This window comes from Juglans regia, chromosome 1 (assembly GCF_001411555.2).
Source record: "Juglans regia cultivar Chandler chromosome 1, Walnut 2.0, whole genome shotgun sequence".
Classification (NCBI taxonomy): domain Eukaryota; kingdom Viridiplantae; phylum Streptophyta; class Magnoliopsida; order Fagales; family Juglandaceae; genus Juglans; species Juglans regia.
This window is the reverse complement of record NC_049901.1, coordinates 4,388,128-4,405,251: the sequence shown is the minus strand read 5'-3', so window position 1 is coordinate 4,405,251 and position 17,124 is coordinate 4,388,128. Positions and strand designations below refer to the sequence as shown.

Genomic DNA, 17,124 nt, shown 5'->3' with positions numbered 1-17,124 from the left:
AACTGGTGGTGGAGAAGGAATTGAAATAAAAGATACTCATAACTACAAAAGCCTCGTCTCTTCTTAACCTAGCTAGTCGCTGCAGGTACTGCTTTGTAGGGGCTTAATTCGAAAGTTTTCTGTTTGTTGCTATGTTTTCCTGATGGGTACTGCAGTTTAAAAAAATCAAGCATTTTGATAAACAAGCTTAGCTATAATAAGACATGATGGAGCTATTGGGGTACCCCTATTATTTCAGGAAATACATATTTTAAACAATATATAAATATATATATATATATATATATTGATTTCTCAGTGGCAATGCTGATGACCATTATCTTTTGTTGGCAAAACAGCAAACAAAAAGTTCCAACATGCTTCTAATTCTGAAATCTGAACATCTCTACAATTTTTCTCCTCTCTTTGGGATTGTTTGTCTTCTGAACTCCAAAAATAAATGAAAAAGAGTAATGTCCTCATGTTTGCATGATTGAAAGATAAAAATAATACTAGACTTAGGTGGTGTTTCCAAGTCATAGGCTTAGTGCCATTTGGGGGGAAGTCTTTAAGGCATGCATCATATGTTTTTTTGTCAAGGACTTCCACTGTTAAGGCACCTATATCTATTTGATAAAGTTATATCTAATAGGAATCTGATCTTTGCCTAAAATTCTTAAAAATATGCTCTAATAACCGAGTGCACACGCATTGTGGGCACCTCCACGTTCCTATACTTGGTATAGGAGATTTGCTTACATCCAAATACACATCCAAAAATATAGCTTCGGTTGTTCATAAGCTGTTAATAACTATATAAACAATGCAACATAATCATAGTTACACAAGTTAGAACAACCAAACCCAACAAATAAAATCAAGTTGGATATTCTCCTAACAATTAAAACCAAACCCAGTACTCTACTCAACCAAGTGATTACCCCATCCATTCCTCACGCATAGAATCATAGTTACACAGAGAGAGAGAGAGAGAAAGAGAGAGAAAGAGTACCCAAACAAGTGAACAATGCCCTAGAGGGAAAGGTCGACGGTGACCGAGATGCAGCGACTGAGATGCGGCGAGGACGAGCGGCGGACGATCACGGGGTCACCGCTCACGGGGTCACGGGCTCAAGGTGTTTAGGGTTTTCGCAGCGTAACGAGAGAGCGAGCGAGCGAGAGAGACGCCCCAGGGGGGGGAGAAGATGAATATAACCGGTATCAAAACCGCGTCATTTTGATACCGGTTTTTATAAAAAATAAATAAAGATCCGGGTACCGGTAACCCGGGTTTCAAACCCGTATCCGGACCGGGTTGGTCCGGGTTTTCAAACCCGGGTTTCGGCCCGAGTTTGATCCGGACCGAAACCCGGAACCGGAACCCGGTTTTCCGGGTTCCGGACCGGGCCGGGAAAAAATCCGGCCCAGATGAACAGTCCTATATATAGGTCGCTGCCAGGGGACCGAAGATGGTGCCGGCCGTACTTGTACCTAATAGTGTATTTGCCATTTGGGTTTTTTAATCATTTTTATGTGCTTTTCACAAGTTAAACACTATGCCCACATATAATTTTTATCAAAATTTTCTACCGAAATTTATTTAATTTTTTTTTACTTAAATCACTAATTGTTTTTAAATGAATCTGTCATTTTTATTTTATTTTTAAAAAATATTTAAATAGTTTTAAAAAATAGTAAAAATAGAAATAAAAAAAATATTTAAAGTGATCAGTAGACGATCACCTGTGGACGTAGCAGCGTCCTTTTCACGAATGATTAAAAAAAAAAAAAAACCACTAAAATACACTAATCGGTACAAGTGGCCTGAGGGCACCATCGTCGATCGGGCAGCTAAGCATATTCCATAGAGTCAATGTGAAAACAGACCTATTGGTTTCTCATGTTCGATGTTTCTATTCTTGTTGCTTAAGTTCTGTTTTTTTATTTAAATGGTTAATCTCACATTTAAAAAAGATGATTAAAAATATTGTAATATAAAACATAAATAAACAGATGTTCATCAAATTAAGAGAATACTTGGTCTACATGATATACAAACATCTTATACCATAAATTTTTACAAATTAATGTGATCAATCAAATTGTAATTTTTTTTATTATAAAATAAATCTAAATTAGTATATATTAAGTCACAGCCAATTTGTAAATTTTTTTTTCTATATATTAAATTTCTTTATTGACCTAATACTTCTTTAAAATTAATTATAGTTTCGAGTTCTTATTGATTATTATATTATTTCAAAAATTAAATCAAAACATGGATGGATGAATGGATCATTACAAATAAAATGTTGCAGAGATATAACGAGATGAGTAATTTTAGATATAAGTTTCGTGTTTGAAAGTCATTCTAAAGTTTTACACATTATTTTTTTAACGAGATTTAGAACACATACAAAAAAGGAAAAGCCTATTGTGATTCACTTGTCTGTGGATCACGATGTTTGCCACGTGTCCCTATAACACCACACGTAATCTCTCATTGATTGATAAATAATAAAAAAAATGAAAAAAATTGAATATTCCACCATTTTTATTTGCAGATTTGGAATATTCAATTTTGGGTTTCGTTTATTATGAATAAAAGTGACTCTATAATTCTGACGAATGTACAGCAAACTAAAAATCGACAGGAAAGATAAACTATAGCGATTTTGTCCACTTTTTGCGATGAATTACGGCGTTGTAAAAAATATTTTTTCTTGTAGTAAGAGTAGGTTAAAATTTGTAGTTTTAAAGATTTTAGGGAGGCAAATTAAGGATGACTTTTTAATTTTTGAGAGACTATAAAAGAGATTTATGTCATATTTGAAAAAAATCCCACGATTCTAAAGGGAAAGAGGGTTCTCAAGTGTTATTAACTTTCTCGTTTACAAAATGTTTTCAATTCACACCTTAAGTGCATAGTAATTTTAATAGAAAAAGATTCTCTCCAATTGTGACAAGACCTTGACGGAATATTGATCTATTTTTTTTTATCCTCTAATTAGTCCAAAGGGAAAAGCTTCTTTGTCCACTTGGTTTGACTGTTGGTCATTTTTTATTTGTTTATTATTATTATTTTTTATTTAATGATTAAATAAGTGATTTTAAGTGTATTGATATATATTTTTTTAATTTTTAAAAAATAAAAATATATTAAAAAAATGTGAAAAGAAAAAAAGCAAAAAAAAAAAAAAAAAAACTGGGCGGCACGTCCAACGGTAAATGCTGGACGGCAGAGTAGCCTTGCCCTTTTGATACTGAGTACTCTTAAGGGGATGTTTGGAAATGAGATGAAATTCGAATTATGTGAATAGTAGTAACATTAAAAATAATGAAACCATATGTTCTTAGATTAAGAATGATATTTTAGATGTACTCTAGAGGTTGAACTTAGGCCCGTTTGGTTACACAGTTGATATGAAAAATATGTGAATGATAGTAAGATAATTTGTGAATACTAAAGAAATGATTTTAGTTAAAATTTTTATGAATTTTGGGAAGAGAGAAAAATTTGAATAAAAACTTATAAAGTTAAAAGATGGTTATAATATAATTTTTTTATATGATTTTTTTTTTTATTAGAAAAAGTTTAGTCACTTTTGTGTTTTATTTAGAAGTTTATAAAAGTTTTAATGATTAAATAATAATTAGATAACAAATTTAAAATTTAAAAAACTTAAAATTTAAAAATATTTATATTTAAATAATATTTAAATATTAAAATGAGATAAGATTGTAATGGCATGGGTTTGCTGGGATTTGGTGGAGGGAGCCGACTTTATTGACCAATTAAAGTTATGGAAGTTGGGTTGGTTTTCTTCTTCACTTGTTCAATTATTAAGGTCTCGTTTTCACATTTTTTTATAATTATTTTATTTAATTATTATAATTATTTTAAATTTTTATATAAAATAAAATAAATAATTCATATTTTTTAAATTTTAAAATAAAAATAATATTAAAAAAATATATTCTAATAATATTTTATTTAATTTTTAATTTTAATCTCAACTAATCTCATCTTAATTTATATTATATGTGAAAACAAACTAAGACTAAGTTTTATAGATGGTTGCGCTATTTTTTATTTTTATTCTTTGGTTCAGCATACATAAAAAGGAAATACTTTTTCAACAGATGATTTGTAATAATTTTTTTTAATGATTAAGAAATTGAATATTATTGAATTTATGTATATTTTTAAAAATATTTAAAGATGTTAAAAAATGTTTAAAAGAAAAAAAAATATAATTAATGCAGTGATGGGTATTCAGTATCAATTGGAACTCTCGATTGCAGTAAAAGTGTCCTACATATGTTATGATATAGAATAAATATAGATAGAAGTCATTATTGAGAGTATCTGTTTTGCACACATGATGTGGCATCATCTAGACCATACATCTCCTCAAGTAAGTGTTGAAAATAATCAATTAGAAGTAGCGATGCAGTGAGTACAAAGTGTGTACTGCTATAATGACTTTTCTCTAATATTACTATATGATATATAAAGGTCGTTGCCAGGGGACCGAAGATGGTGCCCTACTTGTACCTATTACTTTATTTGCCATTTGGGTTTTTTAATCATTGTGTGTGTTTTTTTTACGCTAAAAAAAAAAAAAAACGAAATACACTAATCGGTACAAGTGGAGGAGGGCACCATCATCGGACAACTAAGCATATTCCATATATATAATACAATATATATAAATCAATGTGAAAATAGACGTATTGGTTTCTCATGTTTGATATTTCTATTATTTAGTTCTCCATTGGACTCGTTGTCACATAACGTAAGGAAACATCAATGTCTATCGCTTTGAAGTTTATCTCCTCGTTTTCTTACGTAGCCATGGTCCAATCAGTCAATTAATTTCCTGTTCAATGGTTAAATTGAAATTAACTTCTTGTTGCTTAAGTTCTGTTTTTTTTTTTTTTTCAAACGGTTAATCTCACATTTAAAAAATATGATTAAAAATATAGCAATATAAAACATAAATAAACAAATGTTGAACAAATTAAGAGAATACTAGGTCTACATGATATGCAAACATCTTACACGATAATATTTTACAAATTAATGTAATTTAATGTGATCAATTAAATTGTAAATTTTTTTAGTGTAAAAGAAATCTAAAGTATATATAAGTCACAACCAGTTTGTAAATTTTTGTTGTATAAAATTTCTTTGTAGATGTAATACTTTTGTAAAATTAATTATAGTTTTGAGTTCTTATTGATTATTATATTATTTCAAAAATTAAATCAAAATATGGATGGATGAATGGATCATTACAAATAAAATGTTGCATAGACATAAGGAGATGAGTTTAGAGTTTGCAAGTCATTCTAAATTTTTACAAATTATTTTTTAACGAGATTTAGAACACATGCAAAAAAGGACAAGCCTATTGTGATTCACTAGTCTGCCGATCATGAAGCGCTGATGTTTGCCACGTGCCCCATAACACCACACGCCATCTCTCATTGATTGATAAATAATAATAAAAAAATGAAAAAAAATTGAATATTTCAACTTTTTTATTGGCAGATTTGGAATTATATGGTCACTGTGATTGAACAAGAAGAAGCACTGATGGGGTCCCATGCATGTTGATGCCTTTGTGAAATCCGCTTCTTGTAGCATATAATTATTTTCATTTATTATCATATTTTAATTACGCCTCTATAAAAACTGTGGATAAGATGGGCGTTTCGAACACCCCAAGGGCCGGTTTATTTGCACCGTTAATCTGATCATTCCGATGATCGTAGTCATCCACGTGTCATTTACTTGAGCTGTTTTCTGGTTGGTGCTTATCTGTTAAAGAGAGAAAAAGAAGATTGAGAGTTGAGAGTTGAGAGTCGAGAGTCGAGACAGCAAAAACACGTGAAAATGTGGCAATCATACCCGATCGATCTGGATTATGTAAGAAAATGATTGCCTGCATGATTTATGTTTTTTTATTGGATATGTTCATATGTTCTCAATCAGTTGGTGTGGTGTGTGTATATATATATATATATATATATATATATATATATATATATATATATTTATATATTGGAAGGAGATCTTGATTCTTGACAGTGATTTGCTTTAATTTGACACTAAATAATCGTTTTATTTCCTTAATATTATTATGGGTCCATCTAAATCAAAGAGTAATTTTATTTATAAATTATGTTATTTTGTTTAATTATTTCTAGATATCAATATCAATTTAATTTTTTGAAAAAAAATTTAAAACTTGTTACTGAATGGATGCATGGAGATGAGAGCAATATTGTTTCCTATAGTAAAGAAATTATGCTACATACAGTCACTTTTATGTATTTTTTATTTATTCCACTTATATAATTGGTCAAAATAATTATTTTATATTAAAAAAAAATGACGTAACTAATCATATTAATGGAGTACGTAAAAGTAACTGCACATAGAATTTTTAACAGTGAAATGGTTAAAAACAAAAAATGGAGATTACATTTCAAGAAAGCTTGGATCGATCGGAAATGGTATTGCAAATGAAAAAGAGTACTTAAGACCAAACATGGTCAATCATTTATTGCCAAGAGTCCAAGCCTCATTAACCGATGATGATAGAGTTGTTCATAGCAATGTATCAGTCTGCCATATATATGTTCATACAGAATTAGAAACAAAATAAAATGTCTTTCAATAATTATAAAATATAATATAATATAATTTAGTACGGACAAAACAAGTATGGCCATGTAGGTTGCAACATAAGTAGAGCTCCCACCCCAATCCTATTTTCCGCGAACAGAAAAGATACCTCGCTTTGTTCCAATCCTGATCAAAGCACCAACGACTTTGGAGCTTCTAGCTAGCTAGGCTTCTTTGTGTCAATTTACTTGAATTGCTCCAATGGAGGAAGAGTCAAGCCAAGTTGCAGATCATGCAAAAACCATCCACGACATGGAAGAAGCAGCAGAAGAAGATAGAGATCCAGAAAGCAACCCTCTAAACCAGCCACTCCTCAAGAGAAGCCGAACTCTTTCCTCCAATCCACTGGCTATGGTTGGAGCCAAAGTTTCCTATATAGAGAGCTTGGACTATGAGTAATAACTAATAAAACAGTCTTCTTTTGGTCTCTTCCTTCTATCTTTTGTGCGTGCTACTTCCCCCAAGAAACATTGATGTAGATGAAATTCTCAAGTGGCTTTGATGCAGGATCAATGAGAATGATCTATTCAAGCATGACTGGAGAAGCAGATCCAAAGTTCAAGTGCTGCAGTATATATTTTTGAAGTGGACGCTTGCATTCCTTGTTGGACTTCTTACTGGTTTGATTGCTACCCTCATCAATCTTGCGGTTGAGAACATTGCTGGCTACAAACTTCTTGCCGTTTTTCACTTGATTCAGGAGAAAAGGTTCGATGATATTTCTTCTCGTTTCTATTTCATTTTCTACCCGTAACAGCTTCTGTGATCAATGCCGTAACTTATACACTTGAAATTGTATGATCTATTTTGAATTTGGTGCAGGTATTTGACGGGGTTCATCTTTTTCACTGCGGCTAATTTTCTTCTGACTCTGTTTGCTACTGTTCTGTGCGTCTGTTTTGCGCCGACCGCAGCGGGGCCAGGGATACCCGAAATCAAAGCTTATCTTAATGGAGTCGACACTCCCAACATGTTTGGCGCTGCAACATTGATCGTCAAGGTGGGTTGATTTTTCCACATGCAGGAACCTGTATGGTTTTTTTTTTGTTTTTTAAATCGCGGATTAGGTGCCACGGCAAAGGATTCTGATTTGGGAGGAAGAATCACTACCAGAATACAAGTTTCTTCAAATGGGATTTATCTCCAATAAGAAATCATCTTCATGGATTCTATTCCTGATCGACAAGGAAATTCTGTATTTGAGAGAGGGAGGGGGCTGGGAATTAATCTATCTGTATCTGGGAAATCTGTGGAGAGCTAATGACTGGTACTAATAGGATTTATTCAGGGGAGAGAAGAACATTTATTTAAAGAAAGAATTAGGATGGACTTGATGCAATAATATCCTTAGATCCTGTGACACATGATTGGGGGGAAACAAAAAGAATCCAGTGACATTCATCTAATCCTTAGGAGTTAGGTGTGTATTATCGGGTGATCTAGCGACATGTATATACCTAATGTGCATTATCAGAATCCAGTTCAGAGAGTTATGAGCAACGTTAGATTCCATTTTTTTTTTCTAAAGCAATGCTAAATGCCACTTGTGTGTGTGTTATTTATTTTTTCTCAAGCCTCTTTATAATTGGCTATGCGGCCTGAAATCCATTCACTGGTGTAGATAGTTGGAAGCATTGGAGCAGTCGCTGCTGGACTAGATCTAGGAAAGGAAGGACCCCTGGTACACATTGGCGCCTGCATTGCTTCTTTACTGGGCCAAGGAGGGCCTAGTAATTACCGGCTTAAATGGCGCTGGCTTCGCTACTTCAACAACGACAGAGACCGCCGTGATCTTATCACCTGTGGTGCTTCCTCGGGTGTTTGTGCAGCTTTCCGAGCTCCGGTGGGTGGTGTTCTGTTTTCCCTAGAAGAGGTTGCTACGTGGTGGAGGAGTGCCCTCCTCTGGAGAACATTTTTCAGCACGGCAGTTGTTGCGGTGGTGCTCAGGGCTTTTATTCAGATATGCAGTTCTGGGGAATGTGGACTCTTCGGAACAGGTGGGCTAATTATGTTCGACGTGAGCAACGTTACTATTACATATCATGTGATGGATATCATCCCAGTTGTTGCGATCGGCATTATTGGTGGAGTTTTGGGAAGCCTTTACAACTTTTTACTTCACAAGGTCCTCAGACTCTACAGTTTCATCAACCAGTAAGCATAATAAATATCCAATCTCATTCTTGTTACTATTATCCAAACCCCGGAAGAAAGCCAAAGCGATGCTCTAGCTAAGTTCACACAGTTTGATGCAAACCATAAACTTGAAGTGAGTTTTAGAGACAACTCAACTCAACACCACGACATTCAACCCCTAGACTCGGCTGGCCCAAGTTTATTGGAGTAACTTGATCGAGTCAGACTATGAACCTACACTATTTCTGTCATGAGGACTTGGCTAAAACTGACATTGGCTGTTTTTGTCTGTGTTGTTGCAGGAAGGGACGACTACATAAGCTCCTTCTAAGTGTCACTGTCGCAGTCTTCACCTCAGCGTGCCAATATGGTCTCCCTTTTCTAGCCAAATGCCAGCCTTGTGACTCCTCCCTTTCAGAAACGGAATGCCCCACCAATGGACGCTCCGGCAACTTCAAGCAATTTAACTGCCCGGCCGGTTACTACAACGACCTTGCCACTCTACTCCTTACCACCAATGATGATGCTGTCCGACACATCTTCTCCACGAACACTCCTACAGAATATCAAATCCCCTCCCTTCTAATCTTCTTTGCACTCTACTGTATCTTAGGACTGTTTACCTTTGGCATTGCCGTGCCGTCCGGACTCTTCCTCCCAATCATCCTCATGGGCTCAGGTTATGGCCGTCTGCTAGGTATTGCCATGGGGACTTATACAAATATTGATCAGGGACTTTTTGCCGTGCTTGGGGCAGCCTCGCTCATGGCTGGCTCAATGAGGATGACTGTTTCACTTTGTGTGATATTCCTCGAACTCACCAACAACCTTCTTTTGCTACCCATAACAATGATTGTCGTCCTAATAGCCAAAACTGTTGGAGACAGTTTCAATCCAAGCATCTATGAAATTATACTGCACTTGAAAGGCCTGCCGTTCTTGGATGCAAATCCAGAACCATTTATGAGAAATCTCACCGTTGGGGAGCTTGCTGACGTCAAGCCACCGGTGGTCACCCTATGTGGAGTAGAAAAGGTGGCTCGTATTGTGGATGTCCTCAGAAATACTACACACAACGGTTTCCCAGTTGTAGATGAGGGCGTGGTGGCACAGGTGGGAGTAGGCAATGGGGCAACAGAACTACATGGAATAATCCTAAGAGCTCACCTTCTCCAAGTTCTGACGAAAAAGTGGTTCTTGAGCGAGAAAAGGAGAACAGAAGAGTGGGAAGTGAGAGAGAAATTTACCTCGGTTGAACTGGCTGAAAGGCTAGGAAAAATTGAGGAGGTGGCTGTGTCGAGGGAGGAAATGGAGATGTACGTCGATCTGCGTCCTCTCACCAATACAACGCCTTTTACTGTGATGGAGAGCATGTCCGTGGCAAAAGCCCTGGTGCTTTTCAGGCAGATGGGACTCCGCCATTTGCTCATTGTGCCAAAGTTTGCAGGAGAGGGGGTGAGTTCATCCCAAAAAGATTCTTTTAAATTCTTTAATCATAGGTCAAATAAAAGGATTTATGTTATCTATACTCACTTTATGTGTCTGTTTTATTTCGAATTTAGCATCTCTCATCAAACTTCATTTAATTCCCAACATTTTTTCTTTCCAAAAAATAAAATGAAACTTGCATACGAGCATTCAAGATGGTCGTTTACCGAATTTAAAAAACTAACCTGATATTTTTGGTGCTCCAATTAATTATAGGTGCCTCCGGTGGTAGGGATATTGACCAGGCAGGACTTGAGGCCCTACAACATTTTGACCGCCTTTCCACATTTGGCGAGGCCGAAGGAGGGAGAAAAGGAGAACTGAGTCTGTTACATTTTTTATTTTATTTTTTTAAATATTACTGGGTCTTCATTATCCATTGATAATAGCAGATTTCTTGAAGCTACCAATCACCTCATGCATTCCCTTCAATTAATTCCAAAATTTATGATTCTTGAATTTGATGTAATCAATCCTTTTATACAAATATCATTATTTTGATGAACAACGATTTCCCTTTTGAATGAAAGGATACAGGGGTGGGGAATGGACTATGACAAGTGCATAGTGAATCTTCCCTTTTTGGGAATTTACCCATCTCCCACATTGCATAGTGCATCCATCTTCTTTCTCTTCTTAGGTGCAACTTCTCTTGGTCCAATGGGACTTTCAAGAAACATCATGCTAAATCCATACCTCAGTGGTCCTTACAAACGTTTCTTCTTTTTCTTCCCCAGTTTCTTTTTCTTGAGGCCTCCTCCTTGACCCCTCTTGAACACGGCCAAAACCTCAATGCTGGGAACATAGCCAAAATCAATTGTTATGGACATATTGACTGAAAAAAAAAAAAAAAAAACCACGCCTGTGCACCTCCTCTCCCTAAAAAATTAGAGAAAAGAAAATTCCATGACGCATTCATTTTTCAATTTCAGTTAGATACGCAGTTTGTAGGATCCTACATTCGAAGTACCATATAGAACAATGTTTGAATATCAAGTACATACTTGTGGCAATTCAATGTATTTCTTCTAGGAATTACTCTGTCTACATTAGAACAGTAAACCACAGAAGTTCCGGATTTCCGATTCTTTCCTCTTCCCTCAAAGACACCATCCTTTACTTTTATTAGTTTATTAGTGAAGAAGATTATAATTCAAGATTCCTATTTTATTTTTACACTTTTTTTGCCAATTTATAAAATAAAATTTACGTTCAAATTCCTTACATCCTTAATGCTCCCTTAATTGAGGGGCCAAGCCTCCTTTAGAACTTAAAGCAGCTTAGTGTATGTTTGCACACGACCTGGAGACTTCTATCTAGATAAGTGGCACAACCTCAAGAATGTAATCTATGTACTTCAACATTAACAGCAATTACAAGCTTTTATTCAAATATCATAATGGCAATGAAATTAAGTTTCACTAGAGGGTCAGTGAATTGCAACGCAGACTGTCTTTTGAACCTCTAACTAAATTCCAAAGTGTGGCTAAGGCTTGGTTTGGTATCACAAACCTTTGAAACCATTTCATCCATCTCATCACATTTGAACATCCAAACATCATTCAAACACAAACATTTTTCAATTTCAAATTTTCAACTTTTTCATCAAATCATTATAACTTTCCCAAACTTCCAAACAAAACACAAAAAACAATTCAAAATTTTCAAATCCCAAAACAGAAAGTATATTAAAAAATTATATTCTAACCCTTTTTTTAACTTTATAATTTTTTATTCAACCTTTTTTCTTCTCTTTTCCCAAAACCCCCAAAAAATCTTAACTCAAACTATTTCATTACTATTCACAAATTATCTCACTACTATTCACAAATTTCTCATCTCATCTATGTAACCAAATGAGGCCTAATACAAGTTCAGTTCCTGGAGTCATGCAAAGGTATATGATTGTACTATGACCTAATAAAGTAATATAATGTTAGATTCAAGATGATGAACTCAGATAGTGACCCATACAATTTTGGGAGAGGAAAAGCAACAGACCAAAAGAGGGATTAATACCTCTGGGTGCCAGGAAAGAAATTATAGCCATGGGCTTTTTCCAAATGCCACACCTTACTAGCCAACAATGACTTGCAATCCTGTTAAAAATTACTGCAAAATTAGCTACCAAACTAGTCCACTTCCTCAAACTCGAGAAAAATCAAGGCAGATAAAGACAGGTAAAAAGTAAAAAATAAAGTCGACTATAACATATTTCTATAGCATTTTGCAGCAACCACTTTAAATGAGAAAGCACCTCTTTAAAGCTTTCCCATCCACAACTAATATAAATAAGGGTTTCAGGCAGTGCTTGACCGTCATCTGAAGTTGTTTTGCTTCCAATCTGAACTGAAGCTTCCCTTGCACGTAAAACCCATGGTCTCTTTTCATCTCTGATCTTTGTGTGTGTACTGGAGCTGAAATATAGGTCATCCTGTGTTAAATAACTTGCCAGGTGCTAAAAAAAAAGAAAAGAAAAAAAAAAAACTTGCCAGGTGCTACGACATAAAAAGTCTTTATAGTAAACTACAAAGTGGTTGAACCTTTCAAATGATGACTTAGCTTTATGCTCCACTTTTGGTATATTCTGTAATGCATCAACAAGAGACATTTCCAGTCCCTTTCTAGGAGGATCGACTACAATTACATCAGACCCCACCATCCAAGAAAGAGGTTCCTGTTGACTTGTAAGTACATTATCAAATTAGTACAGGACCATTCCATAGCTAAATTACAGGCTAAACACCAAGGATTATAACACAAGAACCAAATCATTCTTCTGTTTTATACAATAAATCTCATGTTAAAGAATCATTACCACCATAAATGTTACATATATGTGGAATTACATTTAGTCACTGCATTACAAGATTCTGAGGGAACCTTTTTCTAATATAAGAAATATTCTAAGGGAATTTTTTATTTTTTTTTATTGACACCGGGTGTCCAGGAACAGCATCCTGGCTAATCCCGGGGGTGTACAGGCCCTCGACAAAGAGTTTATCACAAGTGCACCTTGGGTAATTCAAGAGAAAAATCTCTCAGTCCGATGGCCCCTAGAGATTGTTTGCACCCAAGGGGATTTGAACCTTAGACCTAGGGGGAGCATACCCCCAAAGCCCAAGGCCTTTACCACTTGAGCCCACCCTTGGGGGTTAGATTCTAAGGGAACTTTATGGCATATATGATGGTAAATTCAAATCGTAAGGGTTAAGAACAAACCTTTGAAGCATCTGCATGATGCCAGCTGATGCTGCTATCCACAGAGTTTGATAGGCGGTCAATTGTCTTCTCAAAAGATAACTTTGATTCTTTGTTAATCTCAATGCATTTAACAGACCTAAAAAACAAAGATTTGTACAATGAAGAAAACTTTGAACATAAAGAGTCTCTGGACCCTGTGGCATTTACGAAGATAATAGTTCTTGCCTGCATTTTCTGGTGGCAGCTAAAGACAATCCAATTACACCAGCGCCAGCATATAAATCAGCAACAGATGCACCAAAAGGTACATACTTCTGTAACTTACGGAGCATGACATCAAAAGCCTGAAACATTTTGCATTTTACTTGGTATTATTATTATTATTATTTGTGTCCACATAAGATAAAATTAAGCTATCTTTCTATTTAAACATCTACTTTTAGTAATTTAAAAATAAAAAATACAAACTGAAGCTAGACCTGCATGATGCAATAAAACAAAAGTGGACCAACACACTTGATCATCCCAAACTGAGGCAGTATCTAGATTCCAATGCTCATTTTCTTAATGCCTTCTAGCCCGAACATAATAATAACTAGGATTATTAGGAATCATTGTATCTTTGCAAGTAATTGATGTTGTTTTTATCCCAAAGATCAATCTTCCAAGTAAAAAGTTATCTATAAAATAGAACATAAGCATGCACCGTCAAACAAGAAGTAAGAAAACTTTGCTTGATTAGAAAGTCAATCTACCCTTGTGTTTGCTTGGCCAAAACTGGATGGAGCCAAGGAAATATCGATTCCACCAACACGTTCCCAAAAGTCTCTCTCTCCTAAAAGATGTCTCCATCTATTCCCAAAAATTATCTGCACCATCAGTTAACACATTTTTAGTTCCAGATATATTGATCTTTGGACAATACTACAATCTGTAAGCCATGCAAACAATATTGCATATGCACACTTGTCAACTCACGTTATTAGTCGATGTCTGAAAGTTAGCCCACACTGAATGAATTAAATGGGCATTGCTCTTCAGCCCACCCTTTTGCCATAGAAACTGCACGAGTTATATAAATAAAATAGGGTTATTGAAAAGTTATCAAACCCTGAACTGTGTTGTGATGTCGCTATACTATCTCCTAAACTAAAAAATTTCTGCAACCAATATCTTAATTCAAGAAGATTGATTTTTAATGCCAAGCATCCATCCAAATTAGTGTCAAAATTAGCATATTAGTTGTCAGATTATGGCACATTAATTTGCAATGGCCTCCCATGCACCCAACGAATCCGATAATTTTGCATTTTTTTATTTTTTTTATAAGTAAGAAGACATTTTATTGATATAGAAATAGGCATAGCCCAAGTTCACATGAAGTATACATGTGATTACACCTAATTTTGAATTTATTAGAATGGTGTGGTGCACATTGGAAATCCATCTTTAGCAAAAATTTGTCCTTTAGTGGGACACTATTTAAGATATTGATCATTAAAATTACATTTAAAAAAGCATCTGACAACATTACAAAAAACGAAACACAAACAAAAAAGGGGGGCAGCAAGCTTACAGTGGCCAAGGCATTAAGTTTGTTTGAACTGGGGGAATTCTCATTTCTGGAATTCCAAACTAGAGCAACCTGTACTTTCCCTAGAAAAACTTATAAGTCATTAATTTAAATCCTAAATTGGTCAGTGTAAAAAGCTCAAAGCTCAAAGTATTATTACAACGCATTCAGATAATACCATTTCTATATCTTTCAGAGGCTGGAAGAGATGTGTCGTATGTTGTCACAGCCATCTGCACACACCCACCATAAGTTAATTTTCCATTTTTTTTCACAAACTACAACCATAAATATTATTTACCATGCATGCTATTGTTAGTAGTATTTGTCACCTGAATATAACGCAAATCACCGGTCCCCAGATCCTCATCATACGGTTCAACATTCATCTTAGTAATACCTGGAATTGTTATCAAGAAGATAATAATTTCAACCAAAATCAACAATTCGATACCCAGCAAATAAAAAAAACATTACTAAAACTTATCAAAAAATTGAGCTTTTTAAGAATAGACCTTGTCTAAGCAGATCCACAGCGGCATTAATATTTGGATGGTGAGCTGCACAAAGAATATTTTAAACTCCAACTATATAATTTTGAAAAAATTGAACATCAAAACCGAAACCCGAGATTTTGTGCAAGGAATTGAAAATTAGAACCTTTACAGTCAGGAATGTCCACTACATTATGAGTACCCTCCTGATAGAGCCCAATCAAAGGGCTTTCCACCGTGCCACGAACTGCCAGTTTTGCGCGGCACCGCCATTCCCACTGCAAGCCAAAGCATAACACTAAGAATTGAAAATTATTCATACGATTTTTGCATAAATTTTGAAAAACAAAAGGTGAGGAATTATCTGGTATTTACTAGTCTACAACTATCAAATGTGAAGTCTGAGACACCGACGGTCTTGAAGAACTCTGTGGCCTCCTCGACGATAACTGGACGGTGGAGGTTGAGCTCGTGAGTACAGCCAGAGCACCTGCAAATTCAAGCATTTTACAAAATAAAATAGCAGTTAAGCTGTCGAGACTTATTAAAAAAAGTATTAACTTGGAAGACGGGGTTCGTACGTTTGGAAGTGAGGACACTGTAGGGCGCAGGTTAGCGAAGGAAGAGCGGTCTGGTTAGGGTTTTGAAGCAGAGATGGATGTGGTTGTGGTGGTGAAGATGACGGAGGGGGAAGGCGGGTGCGCAGTGAACCGGGGGAAACGTGGCAGGTGATGATAGGGACGGGTGGTCGAGGCGAGAGAAGGGACAGACGCATCATTCGTCCGGCGATGTCCAGAGCTTTGGCTGCTCTGCGACTGGCGGGAATGGAATGGATAATAATAGAAAATCGAAATAAATATCTGCAATATTTCATTGTATATAAAATGATATTCAATTAATTTTTAATTATCACCATTCCTATTGGTCGATAAATAGAAACTTAATGTTTTTTTTATAAATATATCTTAATTAGTAAAATACGTGATAATTTTTTAAATGAATTGAAAGAAATTTCATCGCATCCAATTTAAAATACATATATAAATTCTTATGCTCAAAATAATTTTATAATTTGTAATAATTATTATGACTAATGTTATCATTAATAAAAATAATTATCTTTGTCGTTATTGTTATTAATGCACATTCTTTGGCTATCATAATTTTATAAAAATACTCTTATTTTAAAACATGTATTATAAAATATATTGTAAAATTTGTTCCGTAAGTAAAACTATTTGATTGAATATATTTTATTAAATTTTAAAAAATAAGAAAAACAATTGAATAAAAATATATTTTAAAATAAAAATTATATTGAAATTTGAAAAAATGAATTGATAAAATAAAATAAAAATTTGAACATAGATTTTAATATTATTTTTTGTTTTAAAATATGTAAAAGTATTGATTTTTATATTTTGTTTTAAAGTTTATAAAAATTATATTGATTTTTGAGTTTGAATATTGATTAGATAAAAAATTTAAAATTTAAAAATTAAAAAGTGCTTTATTTATTTTTTTTAAATGATGTTTGCAATTGAAGTTACCAA

At 34.5% G+C, this 17,124-nt stretch overlaps 2 protein-coding genes across 2 annotated transcripts; one reads left to right on the top strand and one right to left on the bottom strand.

Moving 5' to 3' along the window:
• The first annotated feature begins 6,717 nt into the window (after positions 1-6,717).
• Positions 6,718-10,759, top strand: LOC108992083 (chloride channel protein CLC-b). The gene is made up of 6 exons (XM_018966531.2): positions 6,718-7,071; positions 7,184-7,384; positions 7,499-7,676; positions 8,298-8,830; positions 9,115-10,267; positions 10,517-10,759. Exons 1-6 carry the CDS (start codon positions 6,878-6,880, stop codon positions 10,622-10,624), a joined length of 2,367 nt encoding a protein of 788 aa, XP_018822076.2. The 5' UTR covers positions 6,718-6,877; the 3' UTR covers positions 10,625-10,759.
• LOC108992084 (uncharacterized RNA methyltransferase pc1998) lies at positions 10,732-16,406 on the bottom strand. Its single transcript, XM_018966532.2, has 15 exons — positions 16,153-16,406; positions 15,947-16,061; positions 15,738-15,849; positions 15,593-15,637; positions 15,410-15,477; positions 15,256-15,310; positions 15,081-15,160; positions 14,483-14,566; positions 14,260-14,373; positions 13,730-13,848; positions 13,523-13,640; positions 12,844-12,977; positions 12,558-12,717; positions 12,320-12,399; positions 10,732-11,095 (listed from the first exon to the last, which is right to left on the bottom strand). The coding sequence occupies exons 1-15, from the start codon at positions 16,347-16,349 to the stop codon at positions 11,008-11,010; spliced, it is 1,569 nt and encodes a 522-aa protein (XP_018822077.1). The 5' UTR covers positions 16,350-16,406; the 3' UTR covers positions 10,732-11,007.
• Positions 16,407-17,124: the final 718 nt, after the last annotated feature.

Coding starts and splice junctions, on each gene's coding strand:
- LOC108992083 (XM_018966531.2), top strand. CDS start 6,878: ATGGAGGAAGAGTCAAGCCAAGTTGCAGATCATGCAAAAACCATCCAC. Junction 7,385..7,498: donor CACTTGATTCAGGAGAAAAG/GTTCGATGATAT, acceptor AATTTGGTGCAG/GTATTTGACGGGGTTCATCT. Junction 7,677..8,297: donor CTGCAACATTGATCGTCAAG/GTGGGTTGATTT, acceptor TCACTGGTGTAG/ATAGTTGGAAGCATTGGAGC.
- LOC108992084 (XM_018966532.2), bottom strand. CDS start 16,349: ATGATGCGTCTGTCCCTTCTCTCGCCTCGACCACCCGTCCCTATCATC. Junction 15,311..15,409: donor GTGATTTGCGTTATATTCAG/GTGACAAATACT, acceptor GGGTGTGTGCAG/ATGGCTGTGACAACATACGA. Junction 14,567..15,080: donor AACTTAATGCCTTGGCCACT/GTAAGCTTGCTG, acceptor TAACTCGTGCAG/TTTCTATGGCAAAAGGGTGG.